General features: G+C 38.5%; 1 protein-coding gene and 1 long non-coding RNA gene across 5 annotated transcripts in view; one reads left to right on the forward strand and one right to left on the reverse strand.

Moving 5' to 3' along the window:
• ROBO1 (roundabout guidance receptor 1) overlaps window positions 1–27,111 on the forward strand; it is a 564,053-nt gene that overhangs the window by 454,605 nt on the left and 82,337 nt on the right. For all 4 annotated transcript variants that reach the window (XM_083439173.1, XM_083439174.1, XM_083439175.1 and 1 more), the window contains 4 exons: window positions 4,209–4,366; window positions 23,010–23,130; window positions 23,629–23,767; window positions 25,462–25,589. In XM_083439173.1, coding sequence (XP_083295299.1) covers window positions 4,209–4,366; window positions 23,010–23,130; window positions 23,629–23,767; window positions 25,462–25,589 — 546 coding nt within the window. The remainder of the gene's footprint in view (window positions 1–4,208; window positions 4,367–23,009; window positions 23,131–23,628; window positions 23,768–25,461; window positions 25,590–27,111) is intronic.
• The window catches only part of LOC310677015, a 142,223-nt gene continuing 119,323 nt past the window's right edge, over window positions 4,212–27,111 (reverse strand). Inside the window, exons 3-4 of the long non-coding RNA XR_014510850.1 lie at window positions 11,755–11,836; window positions 4,212–4,339 (exon numbers count right to left, since the gene is read on the reverse strand). This is a non-coding gene — a long non-coding RNA (uncharacterized lncRNA). The remainder of the gene's footprint in view (window positions 4,340–11,754; window positions 11,837–27,111) is intronic.

The raw sequence follows: 27,111 nt of genomic DNA on the forward strand, positions 1-27,111 counted from the left end.
AATTTCAAACTATCCTAAATAAGTCAGAGGGCAAACCAAAATTTACTAGTATAAGCAATGTAAGCAAACCATTCTTATCTCATAAGTAAAGCTCTTTAAAATGCCTGAGAGCCAGTTCTGATGCCACCTTTGTGATGTCAGAGCTGTGGCCAGCTATCCTATGGCATGAGAAGGAATTGTATCAGGCACTCCTCCAGAGTAATACAGGAAATTGCTGCAGCTTCCATACTGTTTAAATGACATAATGAGGCATCTATTCCCCCCCCCCCCCGTTGTATGCACTTCCCCCTTTTTAAGTGGAAATTGATGTTGCCACATTCTTATCTGAGGAAACCTAGTTATTCACCGAGCTCTGTTTCTTTTCAAAATAAAGAGTAAAGGGAGTGTCCTAGAATTTTAATGAAGAAAATTGTTCATGTCAAATCCCATCATGATTTTAAGTGATCTAAAATACATTTAAACAAACTAGGAAAGGAGGGTGTCTTTTTAGAAAGGAATGCTACAATAAATTGGCATAGTAATATGATTGATGTTCTTATGTTTGCTTGATCACTTTGTAAAGTGAAACACTGATATAGAATAAGGTATGGATAACTTTCCAGCAAAAAGGGAATACTGCTATAAGACATGGGTAAGTAACCTGTGGCCTTCCAGGTGATGTTGGACTGCAGATGTTGGTGGAAGTGATTGACCAGGAATATATGCTGGGATTGTGGAGGATGGCTCAATGAAATATTTGAGCCAATGTTTAGCACCTAATGAAGGAAGGTGTATGCTGAGGATTATTAGGGAAGGAAGTGAAAATAGGATGGAGGATATGCTACCCCCCAGTGTTGTTGGATCACAACTCCCATAATCCCTGACCAATGGTTGTGCTGGTTGGAACTGATGAGAATGGGGGTCCAACATCTGGAATATCAGAGTTTCCTGAAATACTGTGTGCAGTTCTGGTCACCATGACTCACCATGGAAAAGATGCAGAAAGGTGCAACATAAGACGCCACCTTGTATTGCATCAGCTTCTTATGGCAGCCTCTCCTGCTCCTTGTCCGTTCTCCAGTAGCCACTATGAGCCACTGTTGCCAAGGAAGGAGGCCAGCAGCAGTGGCCATGGAGAGGCAATGGGCTGCTCTCTCGTAGCCACAACCGCTGCAGCTTCCACCGTGCGACAGCACTGGCAGGGGAAATAGAGATAGTCTGGGATCAAATCAGAAGCTGGGATAGCTTTTGTAATTCCAGGACTGTTCCTGGAAAACCAGAAAACTTAGAAGTTATTGTGTTTGGGCACCTGGTAATAGATGGGAATCTCTGGGTCCTAAAAAGCTGGCATTTCCTCCTTTGATTTCAGTGCACTTTTATTTCTGCTTCTGTTTCCATTCTAGCAACCATAATGCACAATTAAAATGTTTTTTGGTGAATTACATAATGTCACATCTGATTCTAACTTCATAATTTATTATGGTGTGGGATCATTGAGCTATGGTAACTCCCAATGCCGTTAGTAAGAGCTGTTTTTAAAAATGTCAGACATTTCAGACTTAAAAACTTAAGTGTAGGTGGCCTCTTAAAGACTTGCCAATGGAAGCCAATGGATTGAAATTAGCTGTTTTGGCAATGCAAGGAAATTCTCCATCTCTACTTTTTCCAGCTATAATTTGTCTGATTTAACTGAAAATAGACCTTACCGGCTAGAGCTCTACGCAGGAGCACTTCAGACTGAAATAGTCTGTCGCAGGGCACACTAGTTTTTTCATATTTTAGTTTCTTGCTTTCCAAACAATTTTTCATTTACCAAATGAGAGACACATGCTGAAAATTTAGCCTTGGATAACTAAAGGAACATACTGTACTGGATTATGAAGTATGCTACTAATACATTTTCAAAAGGAAATGCATGCTCAGATTACTTTTGAGACTCAATGTATAAAGGACAGGGAAGAAAATTGCTTTTTCAGCAATAGAAGCAATCCTTAAATTTATAGCTTTATGTTCGATTGCCAGGGCCTGAGGCAATCCCAAACTATGTATCTCTTTTACAGTGTAGAAATAATTCCACGACTGCTATCTTGGAGTAATCTCTAGTGGATTACATTCTGTTAACTTTTCATTATGTAATGTTAGAGCCAAAATAATTAATAGTAAATGGGGGAGGGGGAATTGCTTTATCCATTCCAAGTCCTTTGATGTCCTCTTAAGGCTGGTTAACTGGTAAAATGTTCTCAGTTTACAGACAAGGTAATACACTTGTAAGATAGACTTTATCCTAACAAGTATAAAAATTACTCAAGTAATTTGCTCTTATTAAACTGGTATTGAAATTCTTTGTTGCTTCAAAGGTGCTAAAAAAAATAAAAATCCAAGCAGATATTTGAGGAGTTTTCATCTTAGGTTTTATGAGCTTCCCAGACATGAAAGGCCCTTGAGATTTGTAAAAACATTTAATTAGATTTTTTAAAAAAATCCCTTTATGGTAAGATCCTTTCAAAATACATCTTCACTTTAAACTTCTGATATAATCTTGACTTAATAAGACTGTCCTTACGTACAGCTCTGTTCCTGACTCCAAACAACTCTGAAATGATATAAGAGCACATTTTAATGCAGTAAATATTACGTTGGTGGGTTTTGTTTTTTGGTTGTTGTTTTTTTTGTAGTCTAATAAAACAAGCTGCTGACAGGAGTACATTTTACAGAAGTCTCATTGCACCTTGCAGGTTTTTTTTTTTTTTTTGTAGCCAGCTTTTGGAGAGACACTCTATTGAGAGAGTAAACTCTTCAGACATAGATGGTGGGTAACACTTAGGTCTGTCTTCTAATAGTGCTACTCAACCTTAGATCCCCAGAAGCTGTTGGATTACAACACTCCTTATCCCCAGCTTGAGGAGTGCTGTTCTTAAAATGTTTTTAAGTCCTGACATAAACAAAGCATAGGTGGAATTCAGCACAATGAAATGTTTTGAGTTTTACACCTTTGCATCTTGTAAATTCAATTATTTGCTGAGAGTATTTAAATGGTCATCATGCCAGGGATCCATGTGCTCTATCATGAACAGAGAAGAAAGAGCCTCTTTATTTTTTGTATCACTAGTGGAACATACTCTGGACGTGTGTGTGCACGTGCACACACTTTGGATATATAAGAATTAGATCTTTAGGTTTATGCTCTTCTTGGAATCACCATCCTTCATGTACAGCAGATTTGTCTCACTTTGTATTTATTTTATTAAATTTTTTTGTCCCACTCTTCTACTGCTCATGTGCCAACCACTCAGAGCAACTTACCAACAAATCAACCTCACAATACAATACAAATCTTAATATATAAAGAAAACTTATCTGCTGGCTTTGTACTTGCCATTGTGTTTCCCCCCTTAATTAAAATAAATATATATATAAAGAATGCAGCAATAAAATACCTAAAATATACAGCATTTGGTTGTGCATTCCATTTATTGTGGATCTGAAGGAAGGAGATATTTGGAGAGTGTTGAAAAAGAGTTCACATGTTCCAATACTAATTCTTCCTTTTCGCTAGTGTAGTCCCCAGTTGCAAGGGGCCACTTTCCTTTGCAGTCTAAAGGATCATTTGTGACCTGGCATGCTTTTCTCTTGGGGTGACACATTGTCTGTGTCTGTCTTTGTCAGCTTTTCACATCCAATCTTGGAACTGCAGGCAGATAAGAGGCTGAAACGCCACAGTAAAGATATAAAACATAAAATAATAGTGTCCCTATGAACTTTAGTTTGCAAAATTAGGTTTATTTCTCTTTGTACTATTGTCATCACAGTATTTTCTGAGATTTTGAAAAGCCTGTGAGGGGCTTTCGCGCCCTGTATGCGTCCCCCCCTATGTCTAATAAGTATTCATTATTCCCTTCTTTTTAGAATACTGTATACTTGTACTACTTTGTTGTCTTTATTTTGGTATGCCTTGATGTGTTTCACATGACAGGTGATATTTACATGTTTTAAAAAATAAAATAAATAAATTTAAGGAGTTTAAATAATAGCATATCAATCAAATATGTATTCTTCTTCATGTCCTGGAAATAAACCCTCAGGAAGGAGCTGTGGAAGTATCCGTAGTTCAACCTTCCATTGCCCTCTTTAACAAAATGATTATTCAGAGTACTTGATGTTTAATCCTGCTCCCTTATCACTGGTGCTCATTTTGATTTTCACTTCCCTTATCTCGTTGCTTTTTTCAGTACTGCGTGATGACTTCAGGCAAAACCCTTCTGATGTCATGGTAGCAGTAGGTGAACCAGCTGTGATGGAATGCCAACCTCCAAGAGGCCATCCTGAGCCTACGATTTCATGGAAGAAAGATGGGTCCCCCCTGGATGACAAAGATGAAAGAATTACAGTAAGTTTGTAAAAGAACACAAGCTGAAAATTGAATCTCACACTTGCCGGTGCACATTATAATGGGGCAAGTGGAGCATGCATACAAATAATTAGGGTATCTGCAGTTAGGCACCTGATGTTGCAGGAACTCTGATTTTGGGGGTTTCCCCTGTTCCTGCAAGTATATCTAGAGAAAACAAGTACACACATAGTTGTCACATCCAGACTATAGAGTGAACTGCAATGCAGTGTAAGCTCTTCTTGGACAAAACAGAAGGAGGTAATTTTTGCCAATTTCCCGCTCCTGCATCTCCCAGCACCATCAGAACAGTTTTCAGGGGATGCAGAGTACTGTGGGGGAAGGAGAAGTCAGAAAAATAATCTCTTCCTCCAGTGCCACATGAGTTGAACTACACTCACTGGAAGTCTAGATCCAACATGCAATTTGTTAATTCTTTACAGGGATGTTTCTTTTTCCTTTAAATCTTTGCAGCCAGTTATGGACAGGCTCAACTATTATGGTCCTGTAGTTAATTTTTTCTATTCACAGTGATACATAGGATACTTGCAGCAATTCTGTTGCAGGAAAAAAAACAACTAAGCATGCAGGGTGTACTCCTCGCTGTAGAGTTTTGAACTAAAAAAAAAAAGATGCTCTCCTGAACTTGATTTTGCAGTGTTACAATGAAACAAACCCTTTTGCCTTTTTAAAAGTTTTGCCCACTGATGGATAAGCGATAAGAAAAGTTAGCAAAAAAGTAATGAGAAGCAGGACCATTAAATTTACTAGAGTGGGCTATATCATTTTAGACTGAAGGTGTACAAATATCATTTTTTAAATGCTTTCAACATTAAAAAAAGAAAGTGTCGGCTAAGAAATACCGAGTTCATCATGAGGGATGTGTATCATGTTCTTGCTGTGCAAGAGGAAGATTATTGTGCAAGGGAGAATTTAAAAAAGTATGTCCCTTCTCTTGTACGTATTCTGAAGTAGCGCTATCTGTTATGCCATTTCAGAACTCTACAACTTAAATCCCACTCCATTCTGTTGTAAGCATAGCCAATTTAACAGTTTGCTGAAAGCAGCCATGATGAACAAAGGATGAGAAATTAATTAATAGATTTGACTGGAACAGATCTTCCTCTAGTCGTTTAATGCAAGACTGTTCATTATAAGAGAAAATCAGGTGCTCCTATAAATTGGGTGCATGAAAAGATATGTGCATTATAATTCTGCTCTTCAGTAAGAATTAAATACAAGGAGACATATGGCATGTTTGCTTTCTTACATCTTTGAGAGCTAGGCACAGGGTACTTGTCATATATAACTCATCATGTGATCATGGTATGATGGCTGATTTTCATGCGATTCTAATGAACCTTCCAAGTACCGTATTTTTCGCCCTATAGGGCGCACCGGCCCATAGGGCGCACTTATTTTGGGGGGGGGGGGAATAAAGGGGGGGGAAATATATTTTTTTCCCGAGCCCCAAAGAGCAAAGAAGCCATGACAGCGAGCAGGATGGATCCCACTAGCTGTCCTGGCTTCGTTTTTAGCCTCGGGGCTGGGGGTCCGGGAGCAATGTCGAGGTTGCGCAACTTCGCCATCGCTCCCGGAGCTTGTGGGGCTGGGGAAGCCCGAGCTTCCCCCGACCCCAGCCCCCAGAACAAGCTGCTATCTGCAAGCCAAGGAGCCCGGTGGGAACTCCCACCAGGCTCCCAAGGCTTACGGAGAGCTGCCCAAAGCCCGGGGTGCGGCCCGCTGCGCTGCCCGGGTTTCGGGCTACAGGCTGCTGTCCGCAAGCCTTGGGACCCCAGCGGGAAGTCGCGCCGGGCTCCCAAGGCTTGCGGAGAGCTGCCCAAAGTCCAGGGCGCACCCTGATGCGCTCCTTGGGTTTCGGGCTGCAGGCTGCTGTCCGCAAGGAACTCCTGCCAGGCTCCCAAGGATTGCGGATAGCTTCCTGAAGCCTGCATTCGCCCCATAGGACGCACACACATTTCCCCTTCATTTTTGGAGGGGAAAAGTGCGTCCTATAGGGCGAAAAATACGGTATATGACTTCAGTTTTGGAAAACTGACATTTATATTGGGATACATGTCTGAGATAATTTGCATGCTGTATCTAAACATTTACTTATTTATAAAAATACGTACCGCTATATTATAAAAAAATCAAAGTGTTTTACAATAGTATCAATATATAATAACACAATGAAATTTTAAATCAAAGACCTTCAACTAACTATTATGAGCTTGGAGATTATGTAAGTAAGAGGCCTTTTTTTAAGTACAGTGGTACCTCGGGTTACATACGCTTCAGGTTACAGACTCCGCTAACCCAGAAATATTACCTCAGGTTAAGAATTTTGCTTCAGGATGAGAACAGAAATCTCGCTCTGGCAGCACGGCAGCAGCAGGAGGCCGCATTAGCTAAAGTGGTTCTTCAGGTTAAGAACAGTTTCAGGTTAAGAATGGACCTTCAGAACGAATTAAGTACTTAACCCGAGGTACCACTGTAATCAATCCTTATCTCTAAAATTTACTAAAGGGGCCAGAGTTATCATCTGGAGGCAGCCGCCATTGGTTTCCCACAACAATTTCATCTAGAGTCTAGCCAAAGCCTCTGTCTTTTCAATAGGGTGGTCCTCCAGATGTCTCTAAAGATAGCTCAGTCAGTAGAGCATGAGACTCTTAAAATTAAGGTAGTGGGTTCGAGACCACATTAGTGAAATTTTTTCTGCATTGCAGGGGGTTGAAATAGATTGTCCTTGTGGTCCCTTCCAAATCTACAATTCTGTGATTTCTTCAATCCCAACCAGCCTGGCCCAATGATTAGGCATGATGAGAAGGCCACAGGCTCCCTACCCCTATTACAGTTTGTATTCAGAGATGAGTGTTACACCAGTTCCCTTCATTCCACCAGGTGTCCATTATATCCTCAATATGTTCTTCTTCTTTAAAGCTAAGCATTTCAGCTCACTGAAACATTTTGCAAGCATTTTGGCTCAGAGACTTCCAGCATTACCATGTAAACATTTGAAACATATAATCAGCCTCTTTCCAAATGTGTCTGGCATGTGTTTTACCCTATGGTGTGGACAATAAAGCTGAGTTAAACTGCCAGTTCAGTCAGCTTCTGTCTGTGGAATGGGGTGGGGATATTTTGTCCTTTTCCTTAGGCAGCAAAATGTCTTACTAGTCCTTTGTGAGTTAATTTCCCCTGCCCCAACAAAAGCAGGATGGTTTTTATTAATGTACTGGAATAGTGACACAATTTTGTATCAACAAGGAGCTGTTAAGAATAGGCAAACCTGAGCTAAAATCCGACATTACTTTATTAGGAAGTAAGCGCTATTAGAATTTATCTGAGATTAGAATTTATCTAAATAAAGCAGTATTAGTATGGAAATCTTACAATTTCAAAAGACTAAGGGGATAATCATCTATGTGATTGGCTGATGATCTAAAACTCACAGCAGGACTTTTGCGGAAGCAAGAAGCAAACAGCAGATAATGATGGCGAGAACTTGAAGAGACATATCCAAAGATGGATATGAGATACTGCAAAAGAAGATCAAGCCCTAAACGTAGTGGGACTTATGAGAAAACATGCATAAGATCTGGTTGGGTGCTAATAAATATAGAAATTTTAAGAAGCTTCAACATTTTCCTTCAATTAAATTGGGAACTTTCTTGTTATAAAGCTTAAGTACTGCAGTGCTCACATGTAAATATAGTCTCCTATTTTATCAACTAAGGATGTGAAAACCGAGTGGTCAGAATCAGTATTAGAAAGAACCATATCCTATTTTGCAGTATGTTCCATGAACATCTATATTCTTTTAAAAACACATTTAATTGAGATGTTAATTGACTGCACCATTTAAGTGTAGCGAATGATGTGCATAAATGTATAATAAGCAAAATACTTTACACATACATTAAAAGCATCAAGATACAAAGAGATTACTTTCAGCTGGCTTCCGAGAATGAAGGGTTTGGCCTAGGAAGCGGAGTTAAATACTGTGAATCCAATTTCGCCTCCTTTGCAATAACACTTATTTTTCATTTCTTCATTTCTTTGCCATTTATATATCATGCTCATTTTAAAAAGAAAACCTTGATAAGTAATTATTTTTTTTAATCTTTGTGATTCTTGGCTTTTAAAAGCATGGAATTGTTCATCTCAGTTGCACGTATAGCTCAGATTTTGAATGGTTCAGATAAGTTGTAGCTCCGTTTCTATTTTGCTTGATCCCCTAAATAGCACATCAGGAATTTGAAATGTTTTGTGTGTATTGCCAAATCAAGTTTATGGACACAATTTTCTTTGGGAAAACAATATTGAAAATGAGCTGGAAAATTACTGTACAATTGCACTGTGGAAAGAATGACATTCAAAGTTTTTGTTCAATCAGCAATTATTTGTTTCCGTATTGGTAGCAGTAGTAAATTACTCCAAGACACAATTCAATCTTCCTGTAGAGTTTTTAAAGTTCTATTTTTCTTCATTTCAAAGTGAAACATCTTAAGTAGTTAGATGACAAAGGGTAAAAGAAATTGAAAAAGTCATTATGTATATCAGCCAAAAAAGATCTATGTGTAATAGATGAAAGAAGAAACTAGCACCAAATTAATCTCCATCCCAAAGAGGGTACTTTCTCTTCGAAAGATGAATTGCAGTGATAGAGGAAGGGTCAAACAGGAGATTAAAAACTATGAGTTTGGCTTTGTCTGGATGCAATAGGTTTAACCCCTCAGTGTTTCTTTTAGGTACATTTTCACAAAACTCTCCGCATATTACATTGTGTACTCTCTCTTTTTCTTTCGTAAACATTGTCATCTTTGGGTTTTTAACTGTATTGAGTTCAGACATACTGGGCCCCTTACGGATATCTTAGTCTTTTTGTCCAGGTCGTTCAGGGAAAAAGTTACTATAATTATACTATACAATAGTTTTTTAGTGGGTGCAAATAAATTTGTCTCCAGTATGTTAAAGGAGAATACTTTAACTCAGCTAGCTAAGAGCCTGCAGCTTCTTTGTAAATCATGTGACAAAACTGAAATAATTTATTATGGATTAGACTCGACACACTTTGGCGAACAAAATGCTCATGTCTCCCCTAGGTAGCTAGCAGTGCAAAGTTCCCAAGAGTCGCTTTATACCTTATGAGAGATGGTAACATCAAATAATTTACATCCACATAGAAAGCAGCACCCAACCTGGTGACAAGAGAGTTATCAATGCAAAGTAGGAGCTGCAGCCCAAGATAGGAAAAGAGGTTGTAAGGGAACACCTAGCTACTTTAAATGAATTCAGATCTCCAGGGCCCGATGAGCTCCACTCAAGTGTATTAAAGGAGCTTGCAGATGTACCGTATTTTTCGCTCTATAAGACGCACCAGACCACAAGACGCACCTAGTTTTTGGAGGAGGAAAACAAGAAAAAAAATATTCTGAATCTCAGAAGCCAGAACAGCAAGAGGGATCGCTGCGCAGTGAAAGCAGCAATCCCTCTTGCTGTTCTGGCTTCTGGGATAGCTGCGCAGCCTGCATTCGCTCCATAAGACGCACACACATTTCCCCTTACTTTTTAGGAGGGGAAAAGTGAGTCTTATAGAGCAAAAAATACGGTAATCTCAGAGCCTCTGTCTATAATCTTGGACCAATCTTGGAGAACAGGGGTGGTCCCTGTGGACTGGAGGCGGGCAAATGTTGCCCCCATCTTCCAAAAGGGAGGGGGAGAAGAGGCAGGTAACTGCTGACAAGTGAGCTTGACATCGATGGCAGGAAAGGTCCTAGAACACATAATTCAAGTACAGGACTAAGAGCTGTTCATCAGTGGGGAGGTGGTAGATTCTCCTTTTCAAGCAGAGATTTGATGGCCATCTTTTATGTATTATCTATTTAAGATTCCTGCATTGCAGGAGGTTGGACAAGCTGACCCTGGGGGTCCTTTCTACTCCTTCTTAATTCAATCATAATTATTATGATTATTTTGTCCATGAGCATGGCACCACAAAAAGGGCATGTCCTTTTCCAATGAGTTTACCTTGTCCTTGGTAACATTGACTGTGAGAGCATCTTCATTCATGAGTGATGCTTGAATTCCACAGGCAAAGGAAAAATTTGTGCATCCTCTCTTTCAGTAGAACATTTGCATTTTGTCACATCAAAGATGCTCCCAGTTTCCTTTTCATGTGCTTCCCATCTCCTTATAACTCTGTTCTCTCTGCTTTTACAGTCTTTATTGATGTCATTAGATGATCTTTTCCACTGCCACATTGGAATTTTGTAGGCAAACCTATCATGGTGTCTCCTTTTGCCATTGGTTTAGTTGTTGATCGTCACAGAGGAGTCTTTTATAGATATTAGAATTTGAATCCACAGATACATGAACAACTACAAGTTTTAACAACTCTTTATTAGGTATTTACAGATATTAGGTATATACTATTTCCAAATAGATCCAGTTCCTAACTGTCATGGCATGTTTGATACACACGAACAGATACATATTTCTGTGAGATTGGGATTTTTGAAGTGTTTACAGCCAAATGTGATTATATATCACATTTAAATGCAGGCATATGTCACATAGTTGTGTTTTAAAAGGTGGGAGTTCTGTGTGCTCATCCTTTCTTTGGTGCGGCAATTTTTAACAAATGGATTAATATTTAGTAGTGTTCCAGACTTTTCCACCACATTATTCCTTATATAGGACCCTGACAGACCTGTTTGCTATTGTGCTTCGTATCCAGCTATTTTTCTCATCCCTATTCTATGAAATAAATTGTGAAATTTTGGGCACAAGTAATGTTTCCTTTTCATAGATCCATAGTAACTATTAACCTATTGCCTTATTTGGAACACATCTGTTATGAATATTCATGAAACAAAATTTACAAATATTCATTGTATCTGTAATATCACAGCCTATGGGAGCTGAAAATCACATTATATGTATGAGTGAGTTGGCCAACTAAAAATGATATTCAGCTGGAACACCATTGCAGTATGAATATTTAGATAAACTCCATAAATTTTTCAGACTTTTAAAATGAAGTTTGAGAAAGTCAACAACAAAAGTTATCCTGTACTATTCTTAAATGCATACAACCAAATATTTATTTTGTCCAGTTATATGCTGTAACATGATTTGTCATTGAAATAAATTTGGAATTAATCTGCTAAATTGGGGAAACTACATTTACTAATGATCTGTACAAATTTCTGTTGTCTTTTGTCCTAAATGGAACAAATATGGAGCAGATATGTATTACTTAAAATGACTGTTTTGAACCTGCCATCAGACTGGAAACTGAAAATATTTGGGCATTCTTGCTAGATTTTTGAATTTCAAGGACCACTTACAGTAGTAAAATGAGGGAGACTACAAGACTGTACCTTTCAAAGAAATTAGAAGAAATCTGGTACTTCTTTTGAGCTTCAGCTACTTGTGCTGTCTAGGATTTCCAAAACTGAATTGCTAAAAGAAAGAAAATGATTTTGGTTGTTAGACATGGGTTGAGGAATGGCTATTAATCCTGGTGTTTTTCATTTCATTCATACCCCACCATTTAGGCTCTGAGCATCATTCAAATATCAGTACTGAGACACGCACAATCTAAATACATGACATATGAGGAAAAGGAAGTGGGAGGGAAGAGGGAAAAGCAAGTTCAAACACAAGTTACAGTTCTTACATTGCAGTTACATAGTTCTATCAATGTAGATTCTGGCTATGTAGAACAGGAGAAACTCCACCACTGCCAGTGACATCCTTGCGCTTGACAAAGAGCAGTCTCTCCCGGGAAGAAGCCCTCTTCCCCCACCCTAGGTCATATCCCAGAGCAGAGCTGGTGTCCAGGCCAGCAGAACAGGGTAGCATCTGCCATGCAGTTTTTCCCTCAAAGAGCTAGAAAACCTTAATGGAAGGATGAAAGTTGCAGCCCCAATTTTTTCTCTCCATTAGAGGTCGCTTAAACTGAATGGCTTTGCAGCCTCAGGCAATCTATTTCAGTAGTTACCTTGTGGGCTTTTGAGAAGTAGAAGTTTCCTTCCAGAATTGGGGCTGTATATAGCCAGTGGCAAAATATTTAAAGCTGTGCCCCTTTTAAAGACACAGGATTAAGTCACAGCACAAGCACCACATTTTAAATATTAAGGTTAACATCTGCATTTATGTGAAGAGTGATTAAGGTAATAGGCAGCATTCTCATAAAACGTTGTAGGATGACCTGTAACTGTTGCCTGTTTACAAAATTAATCTGATGGAGCCCCCAACCCACTAAGACTAGCTTATCTTTTGCCAAAAAATTCTGCCCCAGTCCTCTTGAATTTCGGCCACTCTTCAAAGCTAAGGTGGTCTATCCTAAACACACTTTCTAGGGAATAAACTTCATTGGACATATTAGGACTTACTTCCTGAATAAATCTGCGTATTATTGTGCTGTTCATCTCCGATGAGGGTCTGATCTTGGCTGATAGGAAGGACCACATTCTTTTATTTATAATCTGTTTGAGATACTAATATTTATATTCTAAGAGGCTTAGACCAGGCTTCCTCAGCCTCAGCCCTCCAGATGTTTTGAGACTACAATTCCCATCATCCCTGACCACTGGTCCTGCTAGCTAGGGATCATGGGAGTTGTAGGCCAAAAACATCTGGAGGGCCGAGGTTGAGGAAGCCTGGCTTAAACTATTAAAGTCATATTACTGATTATCTTTGTTGCTGTGGCTTTTAACTGATTTTAGTGTTGTGTAATGTATGTGTTTTAATTGTTTAATTTTTTATTGTGATTTTAAATCGTTCAAAGCTTCCATGAGTGGTGGATGGGCTCCAGAATGATGGGGGTAGAAAATAGTCTACCTATCTAGATATATTTGTAGCTAAGCTGTGTCCTTTTGCATCTGTAAACTACAAGGGACATAATAAAACTGTTTTTAAAATACCTCCCTTGATCTGTATGACGACTTTTCATTCATTGCATTCTCTCAAAGCAGGGAGGGGAGTTGCACAATATTTTAGGGGAAAAGAGGTTCTCTTGCGTGGAGCTTGGAAACAGATGTGAATGATTAGTGTATCCTTGTTTAGATTTCTTTGATACATTTTATTTTCTTTCAGTCTAGTCATTTCACATTTTGCTTATTTCGCATTCCACTATGGATAGCTTTGCATTTCTGAAGTTCCTATACAACTTCTGGTCTTATGAAAAGTGTAATTCAAAGCACAGAACTTCAAAAATAATATTTGTTTCAGGTCTTTGGTTTCCTCCACTGAACAGAGTTGCAATTACCTCTTCTCAGGATTGTGCCAAGTACAGATAGCAAGCATGTGCAAAAGCACCGAACCGACATACAAGATGTTGGACTTCTTCCAAAACTGCTTTGCAGCACTAGGCAAAAAACTAGATACTTTCTGTCACAATTTATACGGTTTCAGGGTTTGGGTAACCAAGCTGAAGTGGTTTTATTTGTAACTGGAAGCTATTTTCAGGGAGGTAATGAAAGACAGAAAGGCATAACAGAATGTCATCTGGTTGTACAGCAGAGGCTGTATGAGACATTTAACATTAGTGGGATGGCTTCAGAAGGCTTTGAGTGAAGAATGCAGATTAATGAACAGAATTAATTCACTATATATAGCCTTGCTCATTACCCTAAATCTTAATTTTTGTTCAATACACATTTTAAACTGATACTATTTCATCACATAATATCTTAATTACTGCTAAATTATTAATATTGATCCAGACAATAGCTAGGTGTAATTGGAAATATTTACTGTTCAAAATTCTTAACATGAAAACTGTAGCTGCAGGCTTGTTTAGTAATTCCAATTTTCAAGAATATATAAGTTTCAGTTAAAGGGTTAGCTTCCTTGCATAAAAACTAAATGCATTTTTTTAGAACCAAATGTTTTAAGCTAATGAACTGTTTGAAATAAAGAGGGGTTTGTTTTGCTTAAATTCTTTGTGCGTCACAAGATTTTGCAAGAACAATTTATTCCATATGCTTCTGAGTTACAGTCTGTCTATATAATACAAGTGCATCTTCTCATTGGGATAACAAGTGAAGTTCTGTAGATTTTTAATGAAGGAAATATTAGCTTGTTTTTCAAGCACAATATCCCAATGCATCAAGAGATGTTACTTATTATGTTGTCTTGGCCATTCAGAAATTGCTGTGTGATGTTGCACATTAAAAAAAGATGATGCTGATGCTGGCAGCTCCTTTTCCATTATTGGAAATTGGTTTGGATGACAGACATATATGTAACAGATTATTCTGCACAGATATCTGTACATGGGGAAAATATCTGCTGGCCGATAAGCCCTATATCATGCCTAAAATGGGGAAATTATCCTATGAGACAACTTTTTAAAAAATAAAGCAAATATATAGGAAATATATACTTCTGTGATTATACAAGAGGGATTTTAGTATACCCCACCCACAGTTAAGCCTTTTAAAATCCCCTACTTTCATTGTGCCTGTTGCCTTTGTCCATGGAGTTTTCTTGGCAGGGATACTGGACTGGCTTGCCGGTTCCTCCTCCAGGTGGATCACGTTTGGTCAAAGCTCTCCACTATGACCTGTTCATCTTGGGTGCCCTGCTCGGCATAGTTCATAGCTTCTCTGAGTTATTCAAGCCCCTTCGCCACATTTCATACAAGGATTACCATAATAAAGGACAAAAGTGGTAAGGACCTAACAGAAGCAGAAGACATCAAGAAGAGGTGGCAAGAATACACAGAGGAATTATACCAGAAAGATATGGATGTCTTGTACACCCCAGGAAGTGTGGTTGCTGACCTTGAGCCAGACATCATGGAGAGTGAAGTCAAATGGGCCTTAGAAAGCACTGCAAATAACAAGGCCAGTGGAAGTGATGGCATTCCAGCTGAACTATTTAAAATTTTAAAAGATGATGTTGTTAAGGTGCTACACTCAATATGCCAGCAAGTTTGGAAAAGTCAGCAGTGGCCAGAAGATTGGAGAAGGTCAGTCTACATCCCAATGCCAAAGAAAGGCAGTGCCGCAGAATGCTCCAACCACCGCACAATTGCACTCATTTCACACGCTAGCAAGGTTATGCTTAAAATTCTACAAGGAAGGCTCAAGCAGTATGTGGACCGAGAACTCCCAGAAGTGTAAGCTGGATTTAGAAGAGGCAGGGGAACCAGAGACCAAATTGCAAACATGCGCTGGATTATGGAGAAAGCTAGAGAGTTCCAGAAAGACATCTACTTCTGCTTCATTGACTATGCAAAAGCCTTTGACTGTGTCGACCACAGCAAACTATGGCAAGTTCCTAAAGAAATGGGAGTGCCTGATCACCTCATCTGTCTCCTGAGAAATCTCTATGTGGGACAAGAAGCTACAGTTAGAACTGGATATGGAACAACTGATTGGTTCAAAATTGGGAAAGGAGTACGACAAGGCTGTATTTTGTCTCCCTGCTTATTTAACTTATATGCAGAATTCAACATGCGAAAGGCTGGGCTGGATGAATCCGAAGCCGGAATTAAGATTGCCGGAAGAAATATCAACAACCTCAGATATGCAGATGACACAACCTTGATGGCAGAAAGTGAGGAGGAATTAAAGAACCTTTTATTGAGGGTGAAAGAGGAGAGTGCAAAATACGGTCTGAAGCTCAACATCAAAAAAACGAAGATCATGGCCACTGGTCCCATCACCTCCTGGCAAATAGAAGGGGAAGAAATGGAGGCAGTAAGAGATTTTACTTTCTTGGGCTCCATGATCACTGCAGATGGTGACAGCAGTCACGAAATTAAAAGACGCCTGCTTCTTGGGAGAAAAGCAATGACAAACCTAGACAGCATCTTAAAAAGTAGAGACATCACCTTGCCAACAAAGGTCCGTATAGTAAAAGCTATGGTTTTCCCAGTAGTGATGTATGGAAGTGAGAGCTGGACCATAAAGAAGGCTGATCGCCGAAGAATTGATGCTTTTGAATTATGGTGCTGGAGGAGACTCTTGAGAGTCCCATGGACTGCAAGAAGATCAAACGTATCCATTCTTAAGGAAATCAGCCCTGAGTGCTCACTGGAAGCACAGATTGTGAAGCTGAGGCTCCAATACTTTGGCCACCTCATGAGAAGAGAAGACTCCCTGGAAAAGACCCGGATGTTGGGAAAGATGGATGGCACAAGGAGAAGGGGATGACAGAGGATGAGATTGTTGGATGGTGTTCTTGAAGCTACCAGCATGAGTTTGATCAAACTGCGGGAGGCAGTGGAAGATAGGAGTGCCTGGCGTGCTCTGGTCCATGGGGTCACAAAGAGTTGGACACGACTAAACGACTAAACAACAACAACATTTTCATTGTGTTAAGCCTGGGGCAACCAACCTTTTTGGACCAGAAGGTACATTTTGTCATATACTGCCATGTAGGACATAGGGGATGTAGTATGCCGTCACATGTAGAATGCAAGAAGACGTTTTTCAAGATGTCTTTCATTTGGCAGAAACATCCTTAGGGTTGTCTAGCAGGAAATCAGGCTTAAGAGGAAGAGAAGCTAATTAGCTTCTGCTTTGAAGTTGCAGTGACAGGAAACAGCAATTAGGATCAGGAAAATGCTACATGGCACACCGGTTACTTCTCTGAGGTATACGGTAAGTTCATATAAGAACAAACTGAATAGCTGGTTACCTTTAACTGCAGTAATGCAGTATTTTATGAACAGTGATATTTGTAATTCAGATAGATTGGTTTAGCTTCTTAGCATGAATTTGTGGCTCATGACTATCTTTTTTTGCCCAGAAAATTTACTATATTTTTAATAATGTCATTTTAAGCTAAATATGATCTTTGTATGTGCCTGAAGCTGTTAATTATTATCCATCTGTTAGAATGTTTGACCTTGGAAAAGTGTGAATAACTTGATAGTGGTGATACTTGTGAGGGTGGGGGAAAATTCTGTGAAACTGAGACATGAAATCATCTGACTTTTTCCAGGGCAGAAAAATTAAGGAATAATGGGAAATGAGTTCAATTCAAGTTCACTTTTTATTTCTGATTTCAGCTATTGATTATACAGAGGAAAAACATAAAGCAGTGAATCAAGAACAATTGTGCATTATGGTCTGAATTTTATAATCCTATGCATTGTCATCTTATATATTTCTCATTTTCTGTAATGGTAGCTATATTCAGACACAGAGGGAAGATTGCTAATATAGAGACTTCACATCTCTTCTCTTTCATAGAACTATGAGCATGTCGCTCCTTAGCTTAAACCCAGCTACTGTTTCAAAGATTAATTTATATGCATTCTGTTATTGCTCAATGAACTACATAGCAAAAATATGACACCTTCCATATGAAGCTTCTGTAAGTCAGGAGATGAATGTTCTTAACAGCTTAAAGTGTTTCAAAGAGGGACATTAGGGTCTTGCACATTCCATTTCCCTAAGTGGTAGAAAATTCCAGAAGCTTAACAGGGTCAGTTTCCTTGAGAATACATTAATTGCAGGCTTGTAACACATTTCCTTACTTCAAAATTATAAATTGAGGAGTAGATAAGAAGGAGAGAACCGATGCTTCTCTTAATAATTTGTTGGAAGCCGCAACTCAGTCAGATAGGCGGAATAATAATAATAATAATAATGATGATGATGATGATGATGATGATGATGATGTTGATTCAGTCTTATCTTTATCTGATGCATAACAATGGACCCTGATTTAGGTGTATGACGACCCTGAATCTATTTAATTTGCTTTTATGTCTTTGTATTGCTTAATTGATTTTAGGCTGCTGTTTTGTTTTAATGGACATTGTTTTTATATTGTACGTAGTGTACGCCACTTAATATTTAAAGTACGAAGCAGTTCAGAAATGCTTTAAAATAAAAAGTCAACTTGGATTTAGTTCAGCTGGGGAGTAAATCAGACTAGGGAGAAGCCAAGCCGCTGTGATCTCCTCTATTGGAGGCTACATGTTTGTACAGTCCTGGTAAGCTATAGTTTGCTTACTTTGATGTGTGAATGAGGTCACTGTTACTTGAAGATGGACAATAATTAAGGTGTTCATCTGTATAAGTGATCAGTAATATATTTAGTGTGAATATAAACACATATAAAAGCAGATCTGCCCCAAATACTCTATTTCAATTTGGGTTTCAGGGTATGTGTATGTGCAGAAATACTTTCTGCAAAAAGTTTTTTAAAAATGTTGGTGAATATCTTTTTCAGTGACCTTGTATTCCATTATGGCTCCAAAGCAGCATTTTTTCTCTGCATGTGTCTGGATTAGATATAATGATGAGGATTTCAACCAAGATTTCAACACAGTGAACTGGGTGGCACCAAATATTGTGTAGCCAGTCAGACATTGATATGAAATGATATCACTGATAGTGAGCAAAGCCAGTTAAGAGTGAGTTAAATGACAAGGTGCATTTTACAGACACTATGGGGGGCTTGGTTTGTTGTTGACATTGCAGAAAATGTTGTCCCAAACCAGTAAGTACTGTAGTTTGATTTTATCCTTGTTAAAATAGTAGATTGTGTGACTTTCTGTGCTTGTGGGATAAAATTATCACTAAACTAGTTCCATTAAATATGTTGCATGTGTTCAGTATTTGATATCACAGACACGAAAATACATTTTATTTATTTTTAAAAAACATATTAATGGGTCACTTTTAATATCCATTTTCCATGCCTCAGATCTTCCCTGAAATTTCTGCACTGCTAGTTTTTTTAGATGATAAAGGACATACTTTTTGTTTCTGTGCTCAAACAAGCTGTGCCGAAGGCAAAAAATAAGGCATTTGTATGCAGTGCATTCTACATTATATGTGCATGTTCATCTATCTCAATAACTGACTGTCATCTTTGTGTGCATATGTCTTGCAGTGATAATAAGAGTCCTATCTTCCTCAAGATGTCAAGTTTTCTGGGATAGATTTCTAGCTGTAGGCGGCTTTAGTGAAGCACTTCACACTGTGAACATGCTCCCTGTAGCCAATGATCATATTAGTCTGCCTAACGCGGCTATATGGGAATCTTGCTTTTTTCCACCACATGTGCTTCTGTCTTCAATCTAAATTATTATCATTTGTGATCTAAGTTCATAAGCCTCAGAGCACAGCTATGTTAACTTTGTCCTACTTCTAGTTGTTCCATTGGGAAAAACATAAGTTGTCTCTTCATGGGCTGCTTCATATGAAGAGTGTGGGGTGTGTGTGTGTGGTTTGAGTACTTAAACAGATCAGCTTTTCAATGGAAAGTTTTCTGTGGAGTAATGTTACTTACAACACAAGAACTCTGTTAGTTATTCAGTGAGACTAAAATATTGCTAGCAATGATTTAATTTTGCCCTTAATAATAAAATGTTGCTTTAAAACAGGATTGTATACTTCAATATTTAGTATTTTATATTAATTTTAATAATAAAATTCATGAGGAATATATATTATAGCCCAGGGGTGGCCAACTCCCAAGAGACTGCGATCTACTCACAGAATTTAAAACTGGCAGTGATCTTCCCCCCTTTTGGGGGGTTCAGGTCAAAGTTGTTGAACACCAATTTTTGAGAATTAAAGCCCAAGCTCAAGGAAGAAAGGGGAACAGCCTGATCGCTGCGGAAACAAACAGCCTCACTGAGTAACCGCCGTCTTCCATTCTGCAAGTCATGCAACAACGGAGGGCGGGGCGAGCAGGCAGGGCCGGATTCTGTTTTACCAACGCTAAGGAAAGGGACCCAGCGATCAACTGCAATCTACTGAAACCTTCCGGGGATCTACCAGTAGATTGCGATCGACCTGTTGGACACCCCTGTTATAGACCATTTCCCCCAATATATCCCTGATTATCAGGCTACTTTTATCATTCAAACTCATAGCACAGTGGTACCTCTAGTTACGAACTTAATTTGTTCTAGAGGTCCGTTCTTAACCTGAAGCTGTTCTTAACCTGAAGCACCACTTTAGCTAATGGAGCCTCCTGCTGCCGCTGCGCCGCCAGAGCACGATTTCTGTTCGCATCCTGAAGCAAAGTTCTTAACCCGAGGTACTATTTCTGGGTTAGTGGAGTCTGTAACCTGAAGCGTCTGTAACCCAAGGTACCACTGTTCTTCAGTAAGAAAATATTCTGAAGAATAATTAGAAAAAAATATAGTAGTCAGTATTGTGTGGGACACCTGCCATAAGACCTGCTGGATTAGGCCAAGGATCTATTTGGTTCCACATCCTGTTTCCAATAATGGCCATCTCACAAGCAGGGCAGCTCACCATTGTTTGCCCCAACAACTGGTATTTAGTGGCATACTGCTTCTGAACAGGCATACTGTAAATCTCTTGTGGCTAATGCATTTATTATGATAGGATTATTATCACACACAAATGGGTCGATTCAGGTAGGTAGCCGTGTTGGTCTGACGCAGTCGAAATATATATAAAAATTAAAAAATTGTCCAGTAGCACCTTAGAGAACAACTAAGTTTGTTCTTGGTATAAGTTTTCCTGTGCATGCACACTTCTTCAGATAGGTTATTTGTTGACATTCCCTAAGATGTTCCTGTTTCTGCATTGAATCAGAAGTGTAAGTAAGTTACTGATTGAAAGAGAATTCCCAACCCACCCCCAGAAAAACTTTAATACCTGGTATTGAGTTGTATGTGTAAATCTGTAGTATAGCTTGTGGATTAATAGCAATGGAGCAGAGTTGGATGAGAAGGAAAAATCCAAAATCCACAGTTGGGCAAAAAGAAAAAAATAGTGAACAAGACTTTTAAGTTTGCTGGAAGTCTTCATTGATTTAGATTAGGCTGTCACAGGTACTATGCAAATTTCAGGTTGCACCTAGGACTGCTAGGACAAAGAAACATGCAGTTTCTTACATCCTTCCACAATATTTAAACTCTAGCTGTTGCCCTGATCTTTTCCCATTGTAGAAGCACAACAAACAGGTTCCTGGGTAGATGGAAAACAGAAGGGTTTTTTTTGTTTTGCTTTTATTTTTATAAGGACAACAACAAAGAAAAATCAAGAGAATATGGAAGTATTAAACACAAGTACTGTTACATAACTTTCATCACTTTCGCCACATTACCAGTAAATATACAATTTATATTTAACTACATTGTTCTTTTTGTGCAGGGTTTCTTATAGACATTAAAAAGAGAAGCTAAGAAAAACTATACAGTATCTATATTTTCAAAGCTGGACATTAATTTTTGGTGGGGTACTGAATTGTAAAGAAAAGGAAATAGAAGTTTAAAAAATGGTAGCTTTATCTAGTAGTTGGAGGGAGTGTGCCCTCAGATAATAAACTAAATCTTTGGTAACTTAACGTCAAAACATCAAATCACTATTAAATAACAAGATTCTCATCAAGCAGGAAGTCATCACAGTCAATCATTTACATAATTGACTGTTATTGTATCACAGTTGGATACCATATGGTAAGAAGGGAATATTAGTGTTATCGCCCAAAAGCAGGGGTCAGCAAACTTTTTCAGCAGGGGGCAGGTCCACTGTCCCTCAGACCTTGTGGGAGGCCAGACTTCATTTTGAAAAAAATAAATGAACGAATTCCTGTGCCCCATAAATAACCCAGAGATGCATTTTAAATAAAAGGACACATTCTACTTATGTAAAAAACACGCTGATTCCTGGACCGTCCATGGGCCAGATTTAGAAGGTGATTGGGCCGGATCCAGCCCTCGGGCCTTAGTTTCTCTACCCATGCCCAAAAGGAACAGAGAAACAACTACTTCTTCATAGGCTTGCCGAAATACTGCTTTACAGTACTGATTTAATAAAAGTTGCTAAAGTAGATAAAACAAATGAATGCAGAGTTAGAATATCTGCAGAGTAAATTAAACAAAATTGTTTTTGTACATATTTTGTTTATATAATCAGTAGGCTCAGATGATGTAACTGCAGAGTGTAGGTGGTGGATTGAATATATATACAGAACTGGCCTTAATACACAGCATATTCTCTCGGGGGGGGGGATACATTCATTGGTTTGATGATCTGGTGCAAAATAGGGGATAAGTCTAGACAGGTTTTTAAGTGAGCTAGATACCCCTTGAAACATCTGTCCCTCTATCCTAGAAGAAGGCTGCTAAACATGTAGCTGTTGTTCTTCAGAAACATACGTTTTTGAATACACTTTTTCATCATCAACAATATTGTCAGTTGGGCTTTGGAAATAGAACTGTATCATTACATTATGGTTTCTTCTTGTGGACTATTAGCTGAAGCAGTTTTATTCATAATGAGAAAGATGCAATCATTATCCTTTGGTAAAATCTGATCCCTTATTAGTATTGCTTATGGTAGCCCTCAGCTTGTCAATATACCTCTTAAACTGTGGTACCCAGAACTGGACACAGTATTGGAGGTGGAGTCTGACCAAGGCAGGGTAGAGTGAAAGTATTGTTTCCATTGATCGGGATGCTATACTTCTCCTGAACTGTTTGGGCTGTGTTGTATACTACAAATCACATGAAAATGGGTGGAGTGATCTTGCACAACTGTACAACACTGCCCACACTGTTCAGAGGGCGCATGAACTCACAGGAGAAAAGCAAAAGTGGGTATGTGAATTGTATTCTGCTTACACAACCGTTTGAGACTTATTATTACTATTAATTATTATTATTTTCTTGTTCTAGATCAGAGGAGGAAAGCTGATGATCACCTATACTAGGAAGAATGATGCTGGCAAATATGTCTGTGTTGGAACAAACATGGTGGGAGAAAGAGAGAGTGAAGTGGCAGAGCTCACAGTTTTAGGTATGGAAAGCTTCTTCCTTTATTAGTAGCATGATATAATGTAAAAAAATAAATACGGACTCCAAAGCTAAATGTTGCCTTAAGGCTGGGTAAATGCATATTTTGATCATGCCAAAAAGGTAACATTTCCCAAGTACCCTTGATTGCTCCAGCATAGACCATGGGACATTGGTCCTAGAACATTTGGTCTGTGTTTCTGCTCGCTCTCAAGGAAAAGTACATTGGGATAATGGTAGCTAGCCAACATGTAGGCAGTTTGTAACTTGGCATGTTTCCTACTTACGGGTACCTCTCTTACGTATGGTATTTTTGTTTTTAAATGCCCATAAAACAGGAAGGGGGATAAAGCAAATTCTCATTATCCACCCCCAAAATGTAAATGCTGCCCCTGCAGGAAAACTACTGCAACTTTACTTTTAGAATTTGGCATGCATTTCATGTTTCATGTCCCCATCCTTTCTTTCACTCTAACCTGTGCTGCCCATTTGTTTCTTTCAGAAAGACCATCATTTGTGAAGAGACCAAGTAATTTGGCAGTAACCGCAGATGACAGTGCAGAGTTTAACTGTGAAGCGCGTGGTGATCCAGTGCCAACAGTAAGGTGGCGAAAAGATGATGGAGAGCTACCTAAAGCAAGGTGCAGCAGACTATAATAATCTTCTACAAGAAATTGTGGTTTTGGTTTACTGTGTGCTTGGAGTGAAACAATCATAATGATGCCAGAAGAGCATGCCTAATAATTGTGTGATACAAGATTGTTCTACAGTAAATTGCACACACTCTCTCATCTTACAAGCTTGAACTCCACACATAATCTAGCATGCTTAAAGTTGTTTTACTAATTTCACAAGAACATTTTATTCTGTTACAAAAAACAGTGCAACCCTAGATACCTCTGTGGTTTTTATTATTGATTGAAATTTTATCTGGTATCATGTTTTAGTGAATGTGCTGTGGTCTTAAAGAAAGCTTCATTATTCTCTGCTCTGTAATCCCAGGACCTAAGATTTAGGTTGAAAGGCAGGTTATAAATTCTTAAGTAAATAAATTTAATTAAAGAAGCTTTAACCATTTCATCATCAGATGGTTAATCTATTAATCTTTAGTCTGTTTAATTAATTTCATATTCATTTAATAACATCTTTCGAAAAGGTTTTCTTGACTTTCCGAGCCAGGTAGAGCAGTCCTGTTAAGTGAAAGATACTTGTCTCCCACAACTTTCTGCCCTGCCCCCAAGATCATGCAAATTGTCTTGGTCCATTTTTACTTGTCAGCTTGATATTATGTTTGAGATGCTGTGTGATCAAGTGTCTTACTAAAGGCAACTCTGACATCCCTGCATTCCTTGAACAGAGCGTTCAATTAGTTTCACTCTTTGATTGCAGAGATTCTCGGTAGTAACTCCCCTTAAACACAGTGAAATGCATTTGTGCATAAAGATAGCACAGTTAGGAGCTGTGAAAATTTGACACGAGGCTCCTGATAGTGTCCTGTGTGAACTAGGAGGTGAATGTGTGTTTCTAAAAGAAGAAAATTATTCCTATTTTCTCTTCATACGCTTTGACCAGTGTTAGTATGCCACATGCTTAGGTGATGGAGCATAGCAAGTGAGTCCATGGTTGGCTCTATAGAGCCACTGCTGTGTCTGTAAAGTATGCGAGAGCGCCCCAAACATCTGGTGCGCCAGCAGCCTCTTCAGTTCTGGCCATGCCAGCTGAGGTTCCAGCTGGAGAGAGAGAGACACAAAGTGTAGACCAATCATATGGCTATAGTTGCAGCCTGAAGGCCACCTGAGGAATAACGAAAGCAGTGTATTTTGCTTGCCACTGTTAAGAAGGAAGGCTGCTCAAGGGGAGTTTCTTAGTCCTGCCTTGCCAGGCTTATTTCAGGAGGAACAGAGAAAGGGACTAAGCACTTGATTGCTTCGGGAGTCAGAAACCAGGAAACTTTAAAAAGGTGGGCAGGGTACTTAAAAAATGGAATATATTAATTGACCCTTGCATATTTAATGAATTAATTTATTTGATCAAACAGTTTTAACCGTTTAAATATCTTCTTCTTCTTCTTCTAGAATGATTAATGTTCTCACATAAAAAAGGAATGGTCATATCAGCATGAGAGGAAATATTAAATATACTTCTGTATACTGTATTGGACAAAAAGGCTGAAGGCTTGTTATGGTTTTCCATTTAGCTGAAATAGAACCATTGATGCCAATGCCATATACCCTTGATAGCTTACAGTTATCTTGTTGGAGAAATCAGCCCTGCTCCACTCTCAAATATAGCAGTATGACAAATCAGTCTAATAGATTGTTTCTCTTTGATTTAGATATGAAATCCGTGATGACCATACCTTGAAAATTCGAAAAGTTATGGCAGGAGACATGGGTTCTTACACTTGTGTTGCAGAAAATATGGTTGGAAAAGCAGAAGCATCGGCAACTCTAACAGTTCAAGGTAAAATTGCTTTGAAAGACTATTGTTACTATGAGAAGGAAATAGAATTTTGTGTTTTTAACAGTGATGTTATTGGGCTCATAAATAATCACTGCAAGCGTTTGCATAGCCAAAATCTAGGAAGATTACTTATTTATTGCTGGATTTCTACTGAACTATTACATATTTCAAATATCATTTTCTTTCTTTGTGTGAAAAGAGTTATGCTCCATTATGGAAATGGAAAATGAAGGCATTTTGTATCCCAGTTGTCTGAGAAGCATGCTGTCTGTAATGTTAATACTTTTAGCATTAAAAGGGATAAAACTTTTTTATATATATCATCCTTATCATTCTAAATGATTAAGTTCAAAAAAGAGATTTTCTTTTTATTAGTGGTGTCCAGTGTATTTTATTGAATGTAGCGTAGTTGTTAGAACATTATCTTTCATACAGCTAATGGAAACACAGGCTTTATTGATGCACTTCTACTTCTTAAAGAACACAACCTTGTTTTAGTATATCAAGCTGATTAATATAGTTATTCAGTCATTTCAAGTATTAATGTGTGAAAACAGGTCACAGATGACTGTTTCTACTGCACTGTGAAATTCTAGTGGAACTCAATGAATGAGTATGTGTGAAAATCTGTCATTGGTTTTATATATACATTCCAGATGTTGACTCTTCAGATAATCCCTTGCTTCCCTTCCTGGCTAGAAGGCAGGCAATGATGTCATACCGTTTTGCCCGTCAGTTTAATGGCTGTGATCTTCTGTCTTATTCCCTGTTCCTTGTATGATAGTTTCTAGACTCTGATGTATCTGGACTTCAGTGTTTCTTAAAACTTATTTTGATATTTTTTATTTCAGTACTTTGTTGTTGTTTTGCTTTGTGGTTACACTGAGTTCATTGTTCACTTGACTGTGCATAAAAATGCATACTTTCTAGACTGGGTTTTTTATTTGTCAGGCTTTGATGTTAAATTGAACAGCTTAATGCTAGAACAATAGGTCCCATTTTAGTTGTAAGGTGGGGAAACTTTTATGAGTCATTGCAACAATTTGATTTAAGAATCATTCTATACTTTATCTACTGTCTGCTTATTGTGGTCTGAAGTATAAGGGAGCACAGACTGTGTTTCATAGCAGAGAACTATATAGTCTTTTGATTCCTGTATGTGGTTCTTTGCTTTGTAAATGAAGAAAACAGATGTGTAACAAAGCTTTACCATAAGATTACTGCCCTCAAATTTTTCCTTTATTTGCAAATATTTTCTACAAATCAATTTGAATTGATGAAGTTTTCCAGTACTAAGATCTGGTTGTCTTTTCAGGAATAGCATGCTTGGATACTTTTAACAGTTTCCTTTGCTGAAGCATAAACTTGTAGTTTTGTTCTTAGAAGGGACTTGAGCAGGGGTGTAGCTAGGGAGCAGTGACGTGGCCCCCCGCCAGGGGTGAAGGCGAGGAGGGGCACAAAATTGGCTAAAATTGGCTAAAAATATATCCATAAATATATCTATAAATAAAAATATTGATTT

The sequence above is a fragment of the Podarcis tiliguerta genome (assembly GCF_965153285.1).
Source record: "Podarcis tiliguerta genome assembly, chromosome: 4".
Taxonomy (NCBI): Eukaryota; Metazoa; Chordata; class Lepidosauria; order Squamata; family Lacertidae; genus Podarcis; species Podarcis tiliguerta.